This window comes from Azolla caroliniana, unplaced genomic scaffold (genome assembly GCF_043228905.1).
Source record: "Azolla caroliniana isolate FFs.n. ecotype wild unplaced genomic scaffold, voAzoCaro1.0.p SCAF_2, whole genome shotgun sequence".
NCBI lineage: Eukaryota > Viridiplantae > Streptophyta > Polypodiopsida > Salviniales > Salviniaceae > Azolla > Azolla caroliniana.
In genome coordinates, this window is record NW_028230437.1 from 28021493 (window position 1) to 28039640 (window position 18148).

Genomic DNA, 18148 nt, shown 5'->3' on the forward strand with positions numbered 1-18148 from the left:
TTGGGATGGATTTGCATCATATGGAAGAAAAGGTTCTGCTACTGTCATGATTTAATTCTCTAGTTGCTAGGGCATTCACTGTTCTTATTTACTATATACAGGGCTGGATCTCATTATCACTGCAACGTTTGTGGTGCACTGCAGTTTATATTTCAGAGATGAAGATACACATGATAAAACCATTGGTAATTTTGTATGTTCTTTTGTGAATATGTTTCCCAGTGGACCCTACTGTATTGACCAAATCTGTTCAAATGGGTTTGTGTCTACTTACACCTAAATGTGAAATTTAGTTAATGTTGTAGTTTGCCACTCTTTAACTATTTTTTATGGCCAATGTAAGTGGTTACTTAACTTCAATTGATTCCAGATTCACTACATTCATTTGAGTCTAGTCTGGATGGGTATACACAAAATGATCGTGAAGAGTCATGACATGGTACAAGGGAGCGTCAAGTTCTTGGTTCGGTCTTAGAGCAGAGAATGTATAATATGATAATTCAGTGGTGTACCTGTTGTGATTGCGTATAGCCTGATGGTGGTTTAAGTGCGAATATGAGTAATGCTTTATTATATATTGGAATTTGGAACCCACTGCGCAGCAATGTATGCACAGGAGTCAGCTATATTAATTGGAATGAAGATAAAAAGTGTAGATTCAAATGTTGAAGGGTTTTTTAAATGGAGTTCAGAAAATGGTGAATATATGAAGAATTCAATGTACCCTTTCTACCTTAAGATAGCACTGTCATGATGACTGTTGTAATGATCTAGAAACTTCTTGGATGAATCAGAGGATAATATGCATATGTGGACTACAATAGACTAATGCAGAGAATAAAAAGAGGAATATATGAAGGATTGTGACTCGTTATATCCACTTTGCACCTAAAGTTATTACCTTTGGACATCTATGCCATGGTATGTGTAATGCAGAGTTAAAAGAAAATCCAGAGAACAATGCTTACAACTAATGGACTGTGCCCTGTTCCTGGCACTTATATAAGGTGATATCCTTTGGGATATCTATTCCAGGATGCATGTAGTGAGAGCTTAGTAAACATATCATCATATTAACTGCTAACAGTACTAGTTTGCATACTGGTGAAGGTTTTTTTCTTTCATGCTACACGTTCACCAGTTGAAAGAAGCATAATATTTGCATTTGTATTTTATCTTTTTAAGGAAAGACATGGATATGGTGTAACGTTTGCATTTTGTGTATAATAGATAATTAACTGATAATATACGTTTATGTTTCCACTTTGTGTAATACATAATGAATTGATGATCTGTGTTTATGTTTCATATTCCCATCAATTGATTTCAGATACTTCTCCTAATCTCTCAAAGTGGTATTATATCAAATGTTAACGTATGTAGTACAATTTTTATGCCTTCCATAACTGTCTTCTGAATTTGGTATGGCTTTTGGTCTTTACCGTATAAAAGTGAGTATATGCAAGCATGATGAATAAAAGGAAGAGAAACCAGCACACACCCGTTTTTGAACTCTCCAAGATTGCTTTTAAGAGTGCCAATTTCATTCAAGCTCCATCAAACTTGATTTTATATCTAGAAGTATGTAACCCATGACTATGAGAACTATCAGTTTTCAAGCAAGACCTATCATGAAGTCATACATTTGGAATGCACTTTATGTTCTGACACAAATATATAAACCTTTTGGAACTAGTGACGTACTATGGTTAAGGAAAAGTGGAACGGAATACTTCTCTCATTTTAAAATCCATAAATGATGTTGAATTACAAAAGGCATATTATACAAAAGAATTGTTTTTACATTTGACTTTCCATGAAGTCGCCAAATTTGTACATTTTCAATTAAATAAAGAAACCATTATCAAACATGTATTACAATGAAATCCTTAAACCGTGGAATACCTAATGAGAGAAAATAGTAATTGGCTTAGCCAATCTTTTCACAAATGGGCACATTCACATGTATGAACTGAAATGCCCTCAGCTCATCTTTATTGAATTAGCCGTTTCCTTGCTCGACGTACATACTCAAGAGGGGTATTTGTGAAATTAATACAAACCCATGTGTATTTGGGATAATAAAAAGAGCTGAGGAAGTTTTTTAATGTCATAAGCTAAACTAATGATACCATGGGTTAAGATTTTTCACAAAAGAATGAAACAGACACTGAAAGAGACTATTACCTGCCCTGAGATCCCAATGTATTATAATGCAGAGTTTCAGGACTTATGCAATGGTTATGTCTTTGCGATATCTGTGTAACGTTAACATGATTTTGCATCCTGAATACTACCCAGTAAATGTTGGCTTATGGTGAATCGGGTGGGATATGATCTCATAACTATATTGAACGGACATCATAAGATGCAGAGGCAAGAATATCATGATATGGTGCAATCTCGTATGCATATAACAAGATGATCATTTCTATGGCTCAAAAGGTACATATAACATCAATTTAATGATGATATAGTGCATTAGATAGACATAACACATAACCCACCGAATTATGTGAACCGGATAAATCAATCTGGTTAGAGGATTTTTGGGAACTTACTTCAGGAAGAATCATCCAGGGTTGAGTTTGCAGTTTCTTCTGTCTCATAGTCATTAACTTTTTGCTATTGCTTTTTTGGCTCTAAGTGACGAATGGAAATGATAGTGCAACCCCAACTTTGTTGAAAGATTGGGCCAAACACAGCAAATCAGAGTCATTTTCTGGTGCCACCTCTCCTGTGAAGGAAAGTTTACAGAAAGCATGAGAGCGGATTATCTAAGTATTCAATTGAGAACGGAACACTGAAGGACATCAATATCAAATAACATGATGATAGGTGAGTGCTACATGCATATATAACATCATTTCCATGGTCACAATAGGGAGCATGTTAAGATGTTTATAAATAACATCAAACAATGTGATGACGTAGTGCATGTTATACTCATAATAATGTGGCATCAGTGATACCATGATGATGTAACGTCAATTAAAAGAAGATGATATGATGCAACATCTATTTCTTGCTGCTCTATATACATAATAAGTATATCGTGAATTGCCATATTAGACCTGGAATAGAATCATTTATGGAACTTATATATGCATAATAAATATAAACTTCAAACAAATGATGATTATTGTACACAAGCATTACCATTTCCACTGTCTCTTCTCATAATGTGGTCTGAATCCGAGTTTGATTCCAGTCCATCTTGGTGGAACTTATCACCAACTAGTGGGATTGAAAGTTGTGACCTCTTGCATTGGATTTTTGTTTATTTCTCTTAATAGGGGTGGGAGAGATTCTGAAATTCGTTCCTTGTAGAAAAACCCAGCAAAGATGGATTTGAACCCATGATCTTTGGCTTGATAACTCAGTAGGCCAAATCCTTGATAATTCTTGTTACCTCTTGCATTGGATCTCCTAACTACACAGTAGGACAAACAAACACTTGATTACACTACTCAGTTTTTACTGTAAAATTCTCTCCTTGTGTCAATACCCTAGTTCTAGTTCCTGACACAAAGGCTGACTGATGACATACATTCACAAGAATCCGTCCCTCATCCATCCTTACATCTGTCATTTGATAATCTCTACTGGCACATCCAACCCTTATGCTCTCCTTCCTAGCGCACTCAATCCTTGTCTTCCCAGATTTCCCTTCTGTAATGGGCAATTTCCCTTCCAGAATCATCATTTTTGCATCATTCTGTGTCTTCACACCATCCATCATGTTGCACCTTCCATGGTCAGTGTTGCTTATAATTACTGTTCTAGACGCCTTTGTGGGTAGTGATTGATATTGATCATCACTTGCTTGCTTATAGCTATGGAGGTCGGTGGCAAGTTTGAACATCCTACCCATCTTCACAATAGACCTATCATGGTGATCGTGACCATGCATAGACCTTTGAGTGGCATATGAGGAAGAAGGGTCAGTGAAAGTCTCGATGGTCGATAGATTCGTTCCAAGGTTTGACAAGTTTGACATTGATGTCTTTGTGTGTGTGGTTGTGGTAGTAGTACTATCACTTCGGTTTGTTTCGAGGGGTTCATTCGGCAAAGTATCGGCATGTTCCTTTAGATTTTTATCAAATCCCGCATTTTCCTTTGTACCCACAATATTTTGCTCTTTAGTAGTTCTTTTTTTGTATGAAGGATTGCTCACTACTAGTGTCTGATTATGATGATGATTGTTCTCTTCATATTGGGTTGGCTTGGAAGACCTTTTCCTTTTAGATGAGGCAAGAGCTCGGAAAACCTTCACAAGCTCAGATCCCAGAGCACTGCATTTACCTTCAGCTTTCATGGCGGCTGTAAGTGCTATCTCTATTTGGGCAGTGAAGAATTGGGTTTTGGATTCTAGTGTCCTGTGAACAAAATTGAAATGTTGATGAAAAAAAATTATGGTCATGAAATACCACATAACTATAACAGTACAAGGGAGGCTAGGAAAGTGTTTTTATGATCTTACATATAACTACATTAAGTAGGTTACTTTGGGGATGGCTGTATATAGTCTTGACACAACCATCTACAGGGTTTTCGATAGCTATGGTTGAGTTAGATCCTTGAGGGTTCGATAACTATTGTATATAAAAGGGTTGGCTAACTGTTGATTTCATGCTTTTATATGTTAATACAGTAAAAGAAGCCTTCTGAGAATACCTTGTTGTGAGAGTTGTTGCTGTCTCCATGTGGCATATCCGATTCTCCAATTCACCGACTTTCATGTCTAACACACTGAAAGCCGCGTCACTGTAGTCCCTTGTTTCATTCTTGTTATTCTTATTCTCTCCTCCATCACCACCTTCCATCTTTTTCAACTCCTTGAAGAAGCACGACATTTCTTCATACAAGTTCAGAAGTTTTGCGAGATTTTCTGTGGACACACCATTCTCTTCGTCTCTAATTAATGAATGATCCTTCCTCTTCTCCAAATGCTCAATTCTCTTCAAAGAAGCATTGATCTTCTCACATACATCAAATACTTTCTCCACAAGACCCTTCTGCTCGATATCCCTTGCGGCTCCCTCTTTGCTAATCTCCTGTAGAAATATCTCATGTTCCATCTGTTTTTCATCAAGCTCCGATGTGTTTTGCATAGCCTTAGCTATGGTTGAGGTTAATTCGTTTATTCTCTCCTTGTTCACTCTTTCATAATTCATTACTTCTTTCCTAATCTCATTTTGGAACATCTCATGTTCCTTGTGTTTCTCATTGAGCTCTGACATGCTTTGTGTGACCTTAGCTATTGCTGAAGCTAACTCTTCTATTCTCTCCTCATTCACTCTTTCATAATTCACATATTCTTTGCTAATGCTGGAATGTGCACAACTCTCTTCGCATGCCTTAGAGAGCTCTTCAAGTACTCTTTCAGTTCGATATGCAGCCTCCATTGCTTCATTTGCAGCTGAGGAGGCCAGTTCTCTATCTTTCTCTACCAAAACCAACAAGTTTTGTAGCTTCATTATTTCCTTTTGCAAATCCACAGCATCAATGCGAGCTTTTGCAGTGTCTTGAAATGTGTCCACAGTTTTTTCTAGCTCTTGGATTCTTGACTTGAGTCCGTCCATGGCTAGATCATGCAAAGAGCTATTGCATTTCTGTTTTGCATCTTGTTGTTGTTCTCTCACAAATCTTTCCCATCTATACTCCATCTCTTCTAACCTTCCTTGCCCAACCATCTTCACATGATGGAGATCTCCTCTCATTTCCTCTAAGGCACACTGACAGAAATGAGAGAGTTCATCTATTCTACCCAACAAGATTCCGTGGCTTAAACTTTCCGTTCTTAGGCTTTCTTCTATCCTCCTTAATTCTTCACCCTTCATTTGGTTATCTTGGATTTCCTCTCTCATCTGGGTCAGTGATGCCAAAAAGCTTTTTTTGATCCCTTTCACTTCTTGCCTTGTTTTATTGTTTTCTCGATTTGATTTTAAACACTCTTTTCTCACACGATTGAGCTCATTTGAAAGCACGTGTTTATTCCGACTGATGCATTCCCTTGCATCTTTGGCAACATTTGTGAGTTTCTCAATTTGCTGCTCAAGTTCGTCTTTACTGACTGAGATTTGACGAATCTCTTCCTGAACAGAGTGAACCTCAACTTGCATTATATTTGCTATAGCATCTTTCATATCGTCTGATAATGTTATCGAAGGAGAGCAATCTCGACTATGGTCATCAATCTTCTGAAGAAGTAGACTCTCTAAAGCATCACGATTCCTCTCAAACCTTATCCCCGAGTCCTCTCGGACTGACTCCATGCTCAAGGCCATTTCAGACCTAAGAGTTTCTACACTTTTGGATATGGTTTTCTCTATTTCCTCCATCTGCAACTTGCATATACTAACATCTTTTATCTCATTCAATATTTTCAGTTCGCTCTGAAACACATTCATCCGTTGTTGTAATGATTTGAACTGGTTTTCACAATTCCCTAGCTTACCCTCTAATCTTTGTCTTTCATTCTCCTTCACCATGAGCAGATCCTTTGCCCATTGAACTGTCCCAACAAGTTCATCTATCTTGTCACGAACATCTCGATTGATCATTCCTTTGATCGACTCTGTCTCTCTCTCTGACCGATCTTTATGGTCTTTCAACTCTTGTTGTAGCTCCTCTATCTTTGTGTGTATCAATAATGATGATTCTCTATCAAACACAAGTACATTAGGATCTAATGTGTTATACTCTGTTAAGGTTATTTTTGTTTTTGTTTCTGATGGTATTTCTGGAGGAGAACTTGCTCGGAAAGAAACTTGACCTTCTTGCACGGGATCAACATAACTCTGGTTTGAATTTTCCTGGATGCCACATAATTCATCCCCCTCACTATCTATATACGATGGTAAATTGGTATGGTTAGTGCTCAGAGTTTCCTCTTCATTGCGAATTGAATTCTCTTGTTTCTCTCGAAACTTCTTTATCGAATAGCTCTTAGCAAATTGAAAGTGATGACCTGCAATGCTGAATTCATTTCCCTCTAATGGTTCTCTTTGATTCACTTCGCTAATTTGTGTATGATGGAGAATATTATGGCCTTGTCTATGGGTAGCTAAAGGCGAATGAATCAATGTAGAAGTATTTAACATATCTTGTTGATACTTGTCATCATTCACCTCCTCTGCACTCATTCCATGTCCTCCAAGTGTGTAGTCCTGACATTCATCTACATACATATAATGTTTCAGTGGATTAGTTAAACCTTATACCAATGTTCAGGTGAGTACTTAATGCATGCACCGTGGAGTGAGTTTCACACACACACACACACACGTTATAGACACATATGAACTAAGAATATGCATTGAGAATTATCCTTTTGCAAATTTGGCAAAACTAGACATTAGTATCAAACGCCACCTTCCAGCCCACTGATTCTTTGCGGGAGTCCCTTTCTTTCGAGATCAAACACTGGGTTCGAATATGTTAGGGCCTCAAAGAACGTATCACTATGAGGAGAAGAATCTGGAGACTCATGCACTGTCTGATTGTTGGGATGATTGCTAGATATCTTGAGATTAGTGAACTCATGTATTCTTGACGGAGATTCTTGTTTCTTGGAATCCAATACTTGTGTCATGTTGCATGAGGTATTGATTGATGGCAAACTTGTGGTGATATCGCGTCGACCGGACAGCTCCTTGAGTTTAGAAATGTAGTGTGAGAAGGGGAGAGATGTGTGAAATGGAGAAGGTGTAGATAGTGTGTGCTTAGTATTATTACTTGCTCCAGCATTGTTAGTATGGCTATGATCATGTAGCTTTTCCTTGAGTAAGCTGCTATTGGGAAGACTACTATTGACATGATCTCTTTGTCTATCCTCAATGTCTTCATCATAAAAGCTCTTCACCTTATCATTGGTATGTCTATCCCTGTGGCTGTGGCTACATAATATTGATGTACTTCCATGGATCAATGTAATATCACTATGGGTTTGCTCAATATTAGTTTCTTTTTCATCGGCATGAGTCTGTTTAGAGCTATTAGTATTGCCAGATTCTGTCTGAAGGAACCCACCTTTTCTTTTGAGCCATTTCATCTGATCTCTCATTTTTCCGTACTCTTCATCTAGCTTTGTTTTTATATGGGCAGTCACAGCATGGCTAACCATATTCGGAGCTTTCCCAACACTTTCATCTGCATTAGCTTCAGAGATACCTTCAAGATTGGTTTGTGTGGTGGTTGTTTCCATCGACCAATAATCGTTAGTTTGCACATTACTAGAATTTCTTCTTTGACTAAAGGAATTAACTCGTTCCTTTTGCATGGATTTGATGTTCTCAATATCAGGACAATGAGTTTCAGAAAACAAAACCTCATCATCACAGTTCTTATTTTTTGGAATGCGAGTATTCTTGCAGTATATTCTGGCATTGCGAGGATCCAGATAAGAAGCTGCAGTTTGATCCGTATGACCATCTTGCTCATGTTTATTATGTATTATATGATGATTCTGAAGTTTAGGACCACTTTCTATTGGTGAAGGTTGAGGGTTGAAAGCACTAAAGGATGATGGAGATATGATAGTAGTAGTTTTATGCCGATGCCGATGTGGTCTTAGAAGATTCATTTTGCTGAGGTTTCGTCGATCCGAATCTGAGATAATGTTTGCATTTGATTTTCTTTGAGAAACCTCATGATCCACCATGTGAATATGATCAACATTCATTGATGAGGCAATGTTATGTGCGGAATTGGCCAAATAGCCGATCGACAGTTGTCTAATGTTGGACTCATGTTTCACGAGTGGGGAGGAAGATCCGTGAACATTGGACGTGCGTTTGTTGAGCGATGGCGAAGACCTGGGAGCAATAGCCGAAACTGCATAGCAGGAGGTATCGTGATCTGTCATTATGTTATGGTTATTCGTGAAAATAGCCATAGCTGCTTTTGAGTCTTCTGAAGAATAGTCGGGAGACTCATGCTTTTTCCTCGGCTTTTTGAAAGCCCCCATGAATGAAATCGCTTTACTACCTAGTCTTTTTTGCTTTTGTTGCTGCTTTTGTAGTGGTGGTGGTGGTGGTGGTGGTAGGGGGTCATCATTGCTAAAGCTAGGTAAAGGAAGTGGTTTTGCCTTATTAACGGTTTTCTTTATACCTCTCACATTCCTCAATCTATCTTTTACACCAGGTTTTGTTGTGTTAACCGTGCTGTTGGTGTTTGTTGTTGAGCTAAAAAGCTCAACTTCTAGTTGTTGCATTCTTTTCCTTGTCTCTGGCAGATAAGTGAGGAGTTCTACAAACTGCTTTTCTGTCTTTTGAGCTTCAAACTGTGGATGCGAAGGTATTGTCACGGTTACAAGTGTATAGAATTTCTTGAGATGTACGAGTTCATCTGATGCAAGACAAGCTTTCTTCGAGAACGTGGCTTTCTTCATACAAAACCGGGCATTCCGGCAATAGAAATTCAATGGAAGCAGCACGTTGAAAGAATTCTCCATAGCTAGGCTATCGACCAGATAGCAATGAATGAAAGAAAAGAAACGAAAGAGAGTGATCAGAGGGTCATGAAGTATATAGACTTCTTGACGCTGAAGATTGCACTTGGAAGGGAGACAGAGACCGAGGCAGATAAGCACAGAGACGGAGAGAGTTTAGAGAGAGTCTACGGAGAGACAGAAACAGAGACAGAGACTGCAGACAGACAGAGTAGAGAGAGAGAGAGAGAGAGAGAGAGAGAGAGAGAGAGTGTGTGTGTGTGTTTTGACAGTTATTTACCCGCCATGGCTCCCCGCACTGAGACATTCAACAAAAGAAACAAAGAGAACGCTATAGGATTTGGGGAGGGGGGTACATTTTGGAAATAACAAAAACGCAGGGGCATTTCAGGAACTTCCCACTCACTGCTTAATGCAATCAAGTTGGTACTTCCACTAAGTAAGGTCAATAGCAATACGGACAAGATTCTTTGATTTGTTGTTAAAGAACTCAATTTCTAGCTAATTCTTTCGAGTTCCATTGAAAACCATTGTGAAAACCGGTCTGGTGTTTCTAGGGAAAATAAAAACGCACAATTTGATAAAAGCACAGAACTCTTGGATTAGGCATGAATCATGATTGCCATTTTTACAGGAGTGAGTGCATTGAAGAGTTAGGCACACAATTCTTCTTCGTACATAGTACTAAAATTCCCTTATTTACATCGAGAGGAAAGTAGTTTGTACCATAAGACCAATCCACTTCAATATGTAGATAGTTCTATAAAGTTTTGGCAATAGCACACTGTTGTTTTGGCGTATGTGAAGGTCCCTCAAATTCACATGGTTATTATGGATGTACATCATGATTGCAAAATGTGTGAAGTGATGAGCATTAGATGGCATGTGGTGTACATGCTTGACCAATAAATTTGATATCACACATTTGGCACAATTATAGTTCTAACATATGCCAAATACAAATTCATGAATTCAACTTATTGTTGTAGATTTAGGTATACACGACATTGTTGATGGGAATATAATGTCTTACATATGGAAGATTACAAAGTCAAACACTATGGTATGGCTATATTGATAACATCATGTTCATCCCTTAGCTCATATTGTTGATGGGCATCATGTTTACTTTACACATGACAAGATGTGAATTCAAACATCGTGGGATAGCTGTATTGATTGCATATGTATATAAAATATGTACAACTCCATGTTCATTCCTCACCTTATGCATGCAAAAACTAATAAATGCACACAATACAAGAGAGAAATAATCTGTAAGGGAGTTGGGACTACAAGTTTCATTAGTCTTCAATGCCATTGCTTGCCCATTCATTAGAGAGCACACACTATTTTATTTAGTATTGTATGTAACACACAAACGTGGGACCACCATGTGTTGTTTTGAGAATTCTTAACTAACAGCACAATTTTATGATAAATACATTTGCTGAGGTAGCCAAAAAAGAGAAAAAAGGCCTTCACTATTTTTTGCTACACATTTGCAGCTAATGAAATGCAACACAATGCTCATCCCTCTACCCCTGCATTTGTGTAGCAAAACATAGCACCTCACAAACTTGCCAATCACCAAAGAAGCCTAGTTGATGGTATGGATTATGTTAGGATGATACACCAATGCATTTGTTGGCATGTACAATTTGAGTTGAGGATACTTGTAGCTTCAATAAATGAGCATCAGTCTAGCGCTAAATCTCTAGTTAAAAACATTGGTAAACGGGCCTATTCAAGAATGCGTATTTAATGGAAAATGTAAAGCAGTATCTCAACCTTTTCCACGTTCCGAGTATAGCATTTTTAAATTATAAGCCTCAAGGTTTCAAAATCGTACCAACCACCTTGGGTTCCATAGTAGGCTTTATAAATCAACTTTAGAATTTACTCTAGATTCACAATTGTTTCTTCCCTGACATGGATCTACTATACAAGTAAAAATATGATGACAAAATCTCACGTTTACAACATTTATTTATTGACATAAAATATCGATTTAAGTAGGAAATGCTTTAGATGGAAATTCCAGGCAGCCCAAACATAATCTGGACAAGGAAGTTTGGCACAATCAACTTACTGTGTATAATTATAAACATCCCGCTCCACCCTTCATCAATACTTGGTTTGGAGCACTCAAATAATATGGTCACCTGTTGAATTCTATCCATGCAATCTTCCCAACCTATGGTAGGTTTACATCTCTCAATATACTCAGTTCCAGTTATCTTCCAGCTCTGCACTAGGATTTCCTGACCAAACTTCTTGATCCTTGAGTGTATTCCAGAACCGCAATGGCATCATCCAACCTTACCATTTCATGATTTCCAGCAAAAAAATGCTCATATAAGCCACAAGAAAAAAAAAGTATGGTTTGCACAAAATTCTCTAAAGCCAATGACATGGAGATCAACTCATTACTCTTCATTAAGTGAAAAATCATTAAAAAAAATACCTTCCAACAGCATCATATGCACTCGATAAATTGCCATACACCATTAACGTGTCAGGATGATGAAGCCCTAGATTTCCTTTAAGAACATCTGCTGATTCTTCAAATAGCTCTATTGCAGATTGTATCTCAGAAAACTGTACGTGAACAAGTCCCATTTGATTTAGCACTATGCCAAACAATGAAGACCTCTTCTCAACACCATTTCTCATCTTTGCAACAACCCTATTGAAAAATAATAGAGCTTCTACATAGTCTCCATGTATGTAATGAAGCACGCCAATTTGTGCTTCAATACCACAGGAACCTCCTCCTCCTCCTAGGATATCTAATGCCTTCTCAAGCAAACAAATAGCCTTGTTATGCTCATCTAAACCTTCATAAACTATGGCTACCTCTGACAACCCACGAGCCACTTCTTCGACTTGATTCCTATCTCTCACCTTGTTATAAATGCTCATTGCACTCTCGCAATAAGTCCTTGATTCATGCCTTTTTCCTTTCTTAAGATAAAGATCAGCTAAGCTTACATATACACCTGCAACCGCAACAAAGTCTTTGTCTACTGCCAATGCTTTGAATATTGTGAGGGCTTTTAGGTAGGCCAGAATCGCTTCATCGAATCGACCTAAAGAAGCATATGTATCTCCAATGCTAGCATTCACAGCAGCCATTTCAGCGTGATGCTTTTTGTTGTTGGCCACAAGAGCCATGCTTGCAAGAAGAAGATGCTCCAACGCAGCTTCATGGTCTCCTTTCTCATTACAAATAAGGCTCATTAGCCTTCGATCACTCAATTCTTCGATAGATAGAGGAGCATTGCACTCTCTATCGATTTCCAATGCATGTTGGCAAAACTCCTCAGCCTTATCGAATTGTAAAGCCTGTGATACAACTTTTCTTTTTAATTTGAATATTAGAAAGGCTTGAAATTTTATCATCTAACTGATATTTTTTATTTCCAAAGCCTGTGAGATGTGACATAGTCACCAGACTGCTGTCAGCCAAATCTTGTCAATTAGCTAATGGGCATTCTATAGCTTCGCTAAATATAGTTATTTGTATGATCAGAAGCTTCCTCACAGAGCTTATCTTTGGTAAAGCTTTACCCTTGGCTAGAGTTGGTAGAATAGGCCTGTTAGTCAGTAGATGGTGATGCAATACATTGAATTTTATATCATTCACAAATCAATTGAGCACCTTATTATGCAATGGAATGGTAGGTTAGCCATATGCATGTGCACATAATAGAGAATGCCTTCTTCCCTATTTTCAGTGACTAACCTATTCTTTGGTATGACTACACCTCAAGAGACATTACAACTCGTTTTAGAAAACCTCTGGATTACAAGAATATATTTGTGAGTTTTTCTAAGTTACCTTGGAGTAGGCTTCTGCCAGATAACGACAAGTTTCACCAACTCGATGATCCATTTTTCCAATGGCCCCTATTTGAAACTCGAACCCAGACTGATAAGCTGAGAAAGATTCTTCATATTTTCTAAGAAAAGCAAAGATATCACCCAACTGCATATAAGTAGCAAAGGCAGCAAGAGCGTGTTCTTGTGCACCTTTTGCTACATCAATTGCATCAATTGAACGTTGTAGTGTCTCGATTGCCTCTTCATAGTGCCCAAGAGAGCATTGAATGGATGCAATGTCATGTAAATACATCACTACATCAAGATTAGGTTTCAATGAGGAAACATCGAGCGATTTTAAGGCTCGATTAGAGAAATACAAGGCTTTTCCAGGTTTATTGGATGATATGGATCGCTTAGCAAGGTTGATAAAGAAAGGACATAAATCAGGATTCTTCTTCTCACGAGTAAAATGACTAGTTTCACGTTCATACTCAGCAATATTGTCCTCATATCCAAACTTCAGTGCAGGTTTATTTGTATGATTGATAGTGGAACTTCTCGTTTGATTTAAAAAACCTTTCCTTTTCTTTTGAGCCTTCTCCACATCAAATATAGCTTGTGTTTTTGTTGCTTCCATGGTGTTATTTATCAAAGATTTCATTGATTTAAATGCTTTCTTTCCATCATTTTCTTCTTCTTCTTCATCTTTCAATGTTTCATTCATTAGATTTTTCTTCTTCTCCACGAGATCCTCCATGGATTTCAATGTTTCCTTTGCATAATTTTCTTCTTCCATAGTGCCAATCATCACCGTTTTCTTCACCATGAAAGCTTGCATACCTCTTAATGCGTCCGTTTCATTATTTTCTTCTTCTTCTTCTTCTTCGAGCAAATCTTGCATTAAGCTCCTTATAGCCTTCTCATGAACGTCATTCTTTCTAGCAAATGCTTCTGCTTCAGCACAAAAGGCAGCTTCTTCTTGTTCTTCATCATCTTGCCTTTCTTCTTCACCCATTTCACCTCCCATATTCTCATTTCTAGTAAACTCTGATAATAAACTCTGCATACTTTTCTAGGGTTTCAAGATCCTAAAGGCAATAATACTAACCTACAAAAAATCTAGGGATTGGAAGGTATGGAAAAGGAACCCTAATTTTAGGACAAAAAGACATTGTCCTCAAACCCTAACGTGCACAAATAGAGAGAGAGAGAGAGAGAGAGAGAGAGAGAGAGAGAGAGAGAGAGAGAGAGTTGGATTTCTACCTGAAGGCCATGGTGGGTCGAGAATCAGTGCGGTAACCATCACCATCGCCATCATCATGAGAGAGAAAGAGGTGGGTTAGGCCGATGGTCTCCTTCACAGGAGTTCAAACTACAGGATCTTGAGAGAGAGAGAGAGAGAGTTGAATTTCTACCTGAAGGCCATGGTGGGACGAGAATCAGTGTGGTAACCATCACCATCGCCATCATCATGAGAGAGAAGGAGGTGTGGGTTAGGCCGATGGTCTCCATCACAGGAGTTCAAACTACAGAATCTTAAGAGAGAGAGAGAGAGAGAGAGAGAGAGAGAGAGCATGAAATTGAATGTATGTAGTCATTTCAGTGTATGGTCATATATGTATGAATGATCACATGGGCATTTGTGGGGAGATGGCTGAATAATGAATTTGTTGCATATACATACTCTCATACATATGCATAACAGAGAGAAAGAGTAAGAATTTGAAAATGTAGGCTTTGTAATAGGTACATATTGTGAAAAGGACTCCCACGATAGTTTGTCGTGGTCCTCGAGAGCCTAGAAACTTGACGTATAGATACACCCCTATCGTATCCAAAAAGAGCATCACAAAAGAGTCTCCTATGTTGCCTCGTGCAAAAGGTGCAACTGGATGAGGTTTATCCATTTCCGTATGCTTCATCAATCGAGAGTATACTATGTGTGTATGTGCGTAGAAGGCAACTGCTGACGGTGTCCTACTTGAAGAAGTTGTGCAAGGCTCATAGATGCAATAATTGATTGTGGAAAATGTTATCAGATTGTTGTGTGTGCTTCACATTGTAGCTTGGGGCATCATTCTCATCCTTAGCCTCCGGATTATGATAGAGTGTCGCAAATGTTGTTTGTAGAATTTAGTCCCTCTTAGGTTTGTCTTCGATTTCAAGATCAATAGTATGAGGGGGGATGAGGGTCATTGCCCTTCTCACATTAAGGGGTATGGGTGGAGATTTGAGAATGTGTGGTTGATACACATCCCATGATCCCTTGTGTGTGTTTGTGTCTTGACACATTTTTGGCATTTTTATTGTTCTAAATAGGTATATACTATGTGCATAATATAACCATGGTATACGAGAATGTTGGGGAGCATTTTCACATGTTATCTTATCAATGTCATCCATCCAAGCAAGTCATCAAACGGAGTTAAAGAGTTTGGTAGCTAGGATGTCCTCAATTACATAATTACACTCAATTATCAATTGAGTGTATATGGACAACACTCGATTTGGTAATGTTTTTTATCTTATCATGTATATGGACAACACTCGATTTAGTAATGTTTTCTAATGTTGAAAAGTCTTTTTGCTCATTAATCAAAATATAAGATCATGTTTGGTCTCTTTTCGTCCCTTGTCTTCCTTGATCTCCTTTGTTATGCTGCCCATGGTCCCCCCCCCTTTTAACAGTCAACCATAGCATTTAGCTTGCATGAAATGGGTCTAACCCATAACATCAACAAACATAATTAATTGCCACGTTAGGCATTAGAATATTTGTTCATTTCACATTACCTTTTTTAGTACAATATTTTGCCACATAATAAATATGGTCACCCTAGCAGCAACACTACAAAACGTCATTGAAAATAGGCCAAAAAGGGATTGATGGGCTAACAACTTAGCTTTTTAAGTAATTGGCTTTCACTTGAATCAATGTTTAACTTCCTCAACTAAAAGGTGATAAAATGATGCTTCATGTTTCCCATCTAAAACACTATTCATATAAAGTGGCTTACGTTGTTCTTGTACACAAGCAACGATGTATACCTACGTGCAAAAGGAAAGTAAAGTGTTGTACATGAACCAAAACCTATCCCTCCCCATTCCTATACGTTACAAAAGCTACAAATTGTATGCCAAAATATTACATGAATCTTAACACCCAATAAACATTAGGAAATGAATGTTGTTAATGCATCAATTGAATTAGTATTTCTTCAAATTAGAAGCTATTGTTGTCAAAGATGCTTTTAAGTTTTGGAAGTGGGTACTAAATTCTAATTTGAAGAGTTAGATGTCTATCTAATGATTACGCTAGAAAGTGTATTCATGACACTAATACACGATAAACAACTTCGATTAGCATTTAATCTAATTAGAAATGTCCCTACTTAGATTCAACATTAATCAATATCTAGATTAAGTTAATATATTGTTGATTAAGTTTACTGATATGCATATCAAGCTTATCTCTAACCATGCATAATTCTATAAGATTGAAAATAAATTTGCAATTTTTTGTAACTTGTATGCATACTTTTCTAAAGTCGTGGAGCTTATCGCCATTCTTTTGTATTTTCTTGTAACTAACATATTTCAATAAAGTTTTGCATATTAAACCTTGAAATATATAATGTGCAGGTCCCCTCTTCTAACTTCTAAGTTCACTTTCCAAAAAATAATAATATACTCCAACTACTATGATAATGACAAATATTCCATGCTTCTTTAGTTTTAGGTAGATAAAATGCTAGTGTGACTAGGAATGGGCACAGTTTCGGCTTGAACCGAACCGAACCGTTAAGCCATGGCATAATGGTTTATTGGTCCACAGATAAATAAATCGTTTGGTTTGGTTTCAAATATTATGATCCAGTTTGGCTTCGGTTCGGTTTTGAATTTCATGGTTTAGCAGCTTATCAGTTTCGATTCGGTTTGGTTTTGAATTTCACAGTTTAGCGGTTTCGAGTTATGTGGTTTGGTTTTAAGGTTTTAAGGATTTAAAGTTTTGAAGGTTTATCGGTTTATAGGTTTGGTTTGGTTCTAAATTTTTCATTAACGGTTCGGTTTAAATGGCTTCATAAAATTTAAATAGTTTGGTTTGGTTTTTAATATAAATAAATGGATTGGTTTGGTTTGGTTTCAAGGCCAAGAAACCGAAACGCGCCCATTGCTAAGTGTGACACCAATTCATTCCCCTTGTGCTATGATAGAACATAACATTGTATTTAACCTTAATTTTCACATGATTAGGTGCCTCAACTTTGACCAAGCTAATCTTCACACGTACTATGATTGTCAATTTGCAGGTGGTGTGAATAATTCATTATGGATACAACCACCAACCTCCATGATCCTTTCGTCCACAATGAAATAAGTCTATTGTAACTAAAGCAACAAACATTTATTTCTTGTAAGACATAAAAATATGTATACTAACAATTATTTAGGGAAACATATGCATAGTCAATGAGTCTCCTCACCTCTTCTCAATGCCTCATCTCGCGTTGAAGAGAGTGTGGTGAGCTAAGTCATATTGAAACTATAGTGCAAATGGCACACAAGTGGAAGGCCTCTAGCATTTATTGATTAGAGTTGTTTTCTCCTTTGAATAATTATACACATTGGCCATACATAGGTATGGAACATCCCCTTAGAATGATAACATGTGCAAGAACATATAAATACCAGCAATCTCATTTTTAAAAACGTTAAATAGTTAATCCCAATCAACAAGTGAATACGGTGTTGCGCTACCAAGATTCTTCTTTTTAACTCGAATAGCTCATACAATTCCAATTATATCTATTGTGGGACTATTTGTCCTAATAAAAAGAGATAGAAATGTGCTACATTATTCGCTCA

General features: G+C 37.5%; 2 protein-coding genes and 1 long non-coding RNA gene across 3 annotated transcripts; 1 reads left to right on the top strand and 2 right to left on the bottom strand.

Moving 5' to 3' along the window:
- Positions 1-2124: 2124 nt before the first annotated feature.
- On the top strand, positions 2125-9905 carry LOC147868024 (uncharacterized). The gene is made up of 3 exons (XR_015529406.1): positions 2125-2445; positions 2690-2838; positions 9239-9905. It is a non-coding gene; the product is annotated as an uncharacterized LOC147868024 (long non-coding RNA).
- On the bottom strand, positions 3392-9217 carry LOC147868025 (uncharacterized). Its single transcript, XM_087339653.1, has 3 exons — positions 7378-9217; positions 4678-7183; positions 3392-4379 (listed from the first exon to the last, which is right to left on the bottom strand). The coding sequence occupies exons 1-3, from the start codon at positions 9215-9217 to the stop codon at positions 3467-3469; spliced, it is 5259 nt and encodes a 1752-aa protein (XP_087195779.1). The 3' UTR covers positions 3392-3466.
- Positions 9906-11359: 1454 nt separating the features above from the next.
- LOC147868026 (protein KINESIN LIGHT CHAIN-RELATED 3-like) lies at positions 11360-14476 on the bottom strand. The gene is made up of 3 exons (XM_087315952.1): positions 13299-14476; positions 11922-12802; positions 11360-11775 (listed from the first exon to the last, which is right to left on the bottom strand). Exons 1-3 carry the CDS (start codon positions 14346-14348, stop codon positions 11709-11711), a joined length of 1998 nt encoding a protein of 665 aa, XP_087172078.1. The 5' UTR covers positions 14349-14476; the 3' UTR covers positions 11360-11708.
- Between the last annotated feature and the right edge of the window lie 3672 nt (positions 14477-18148).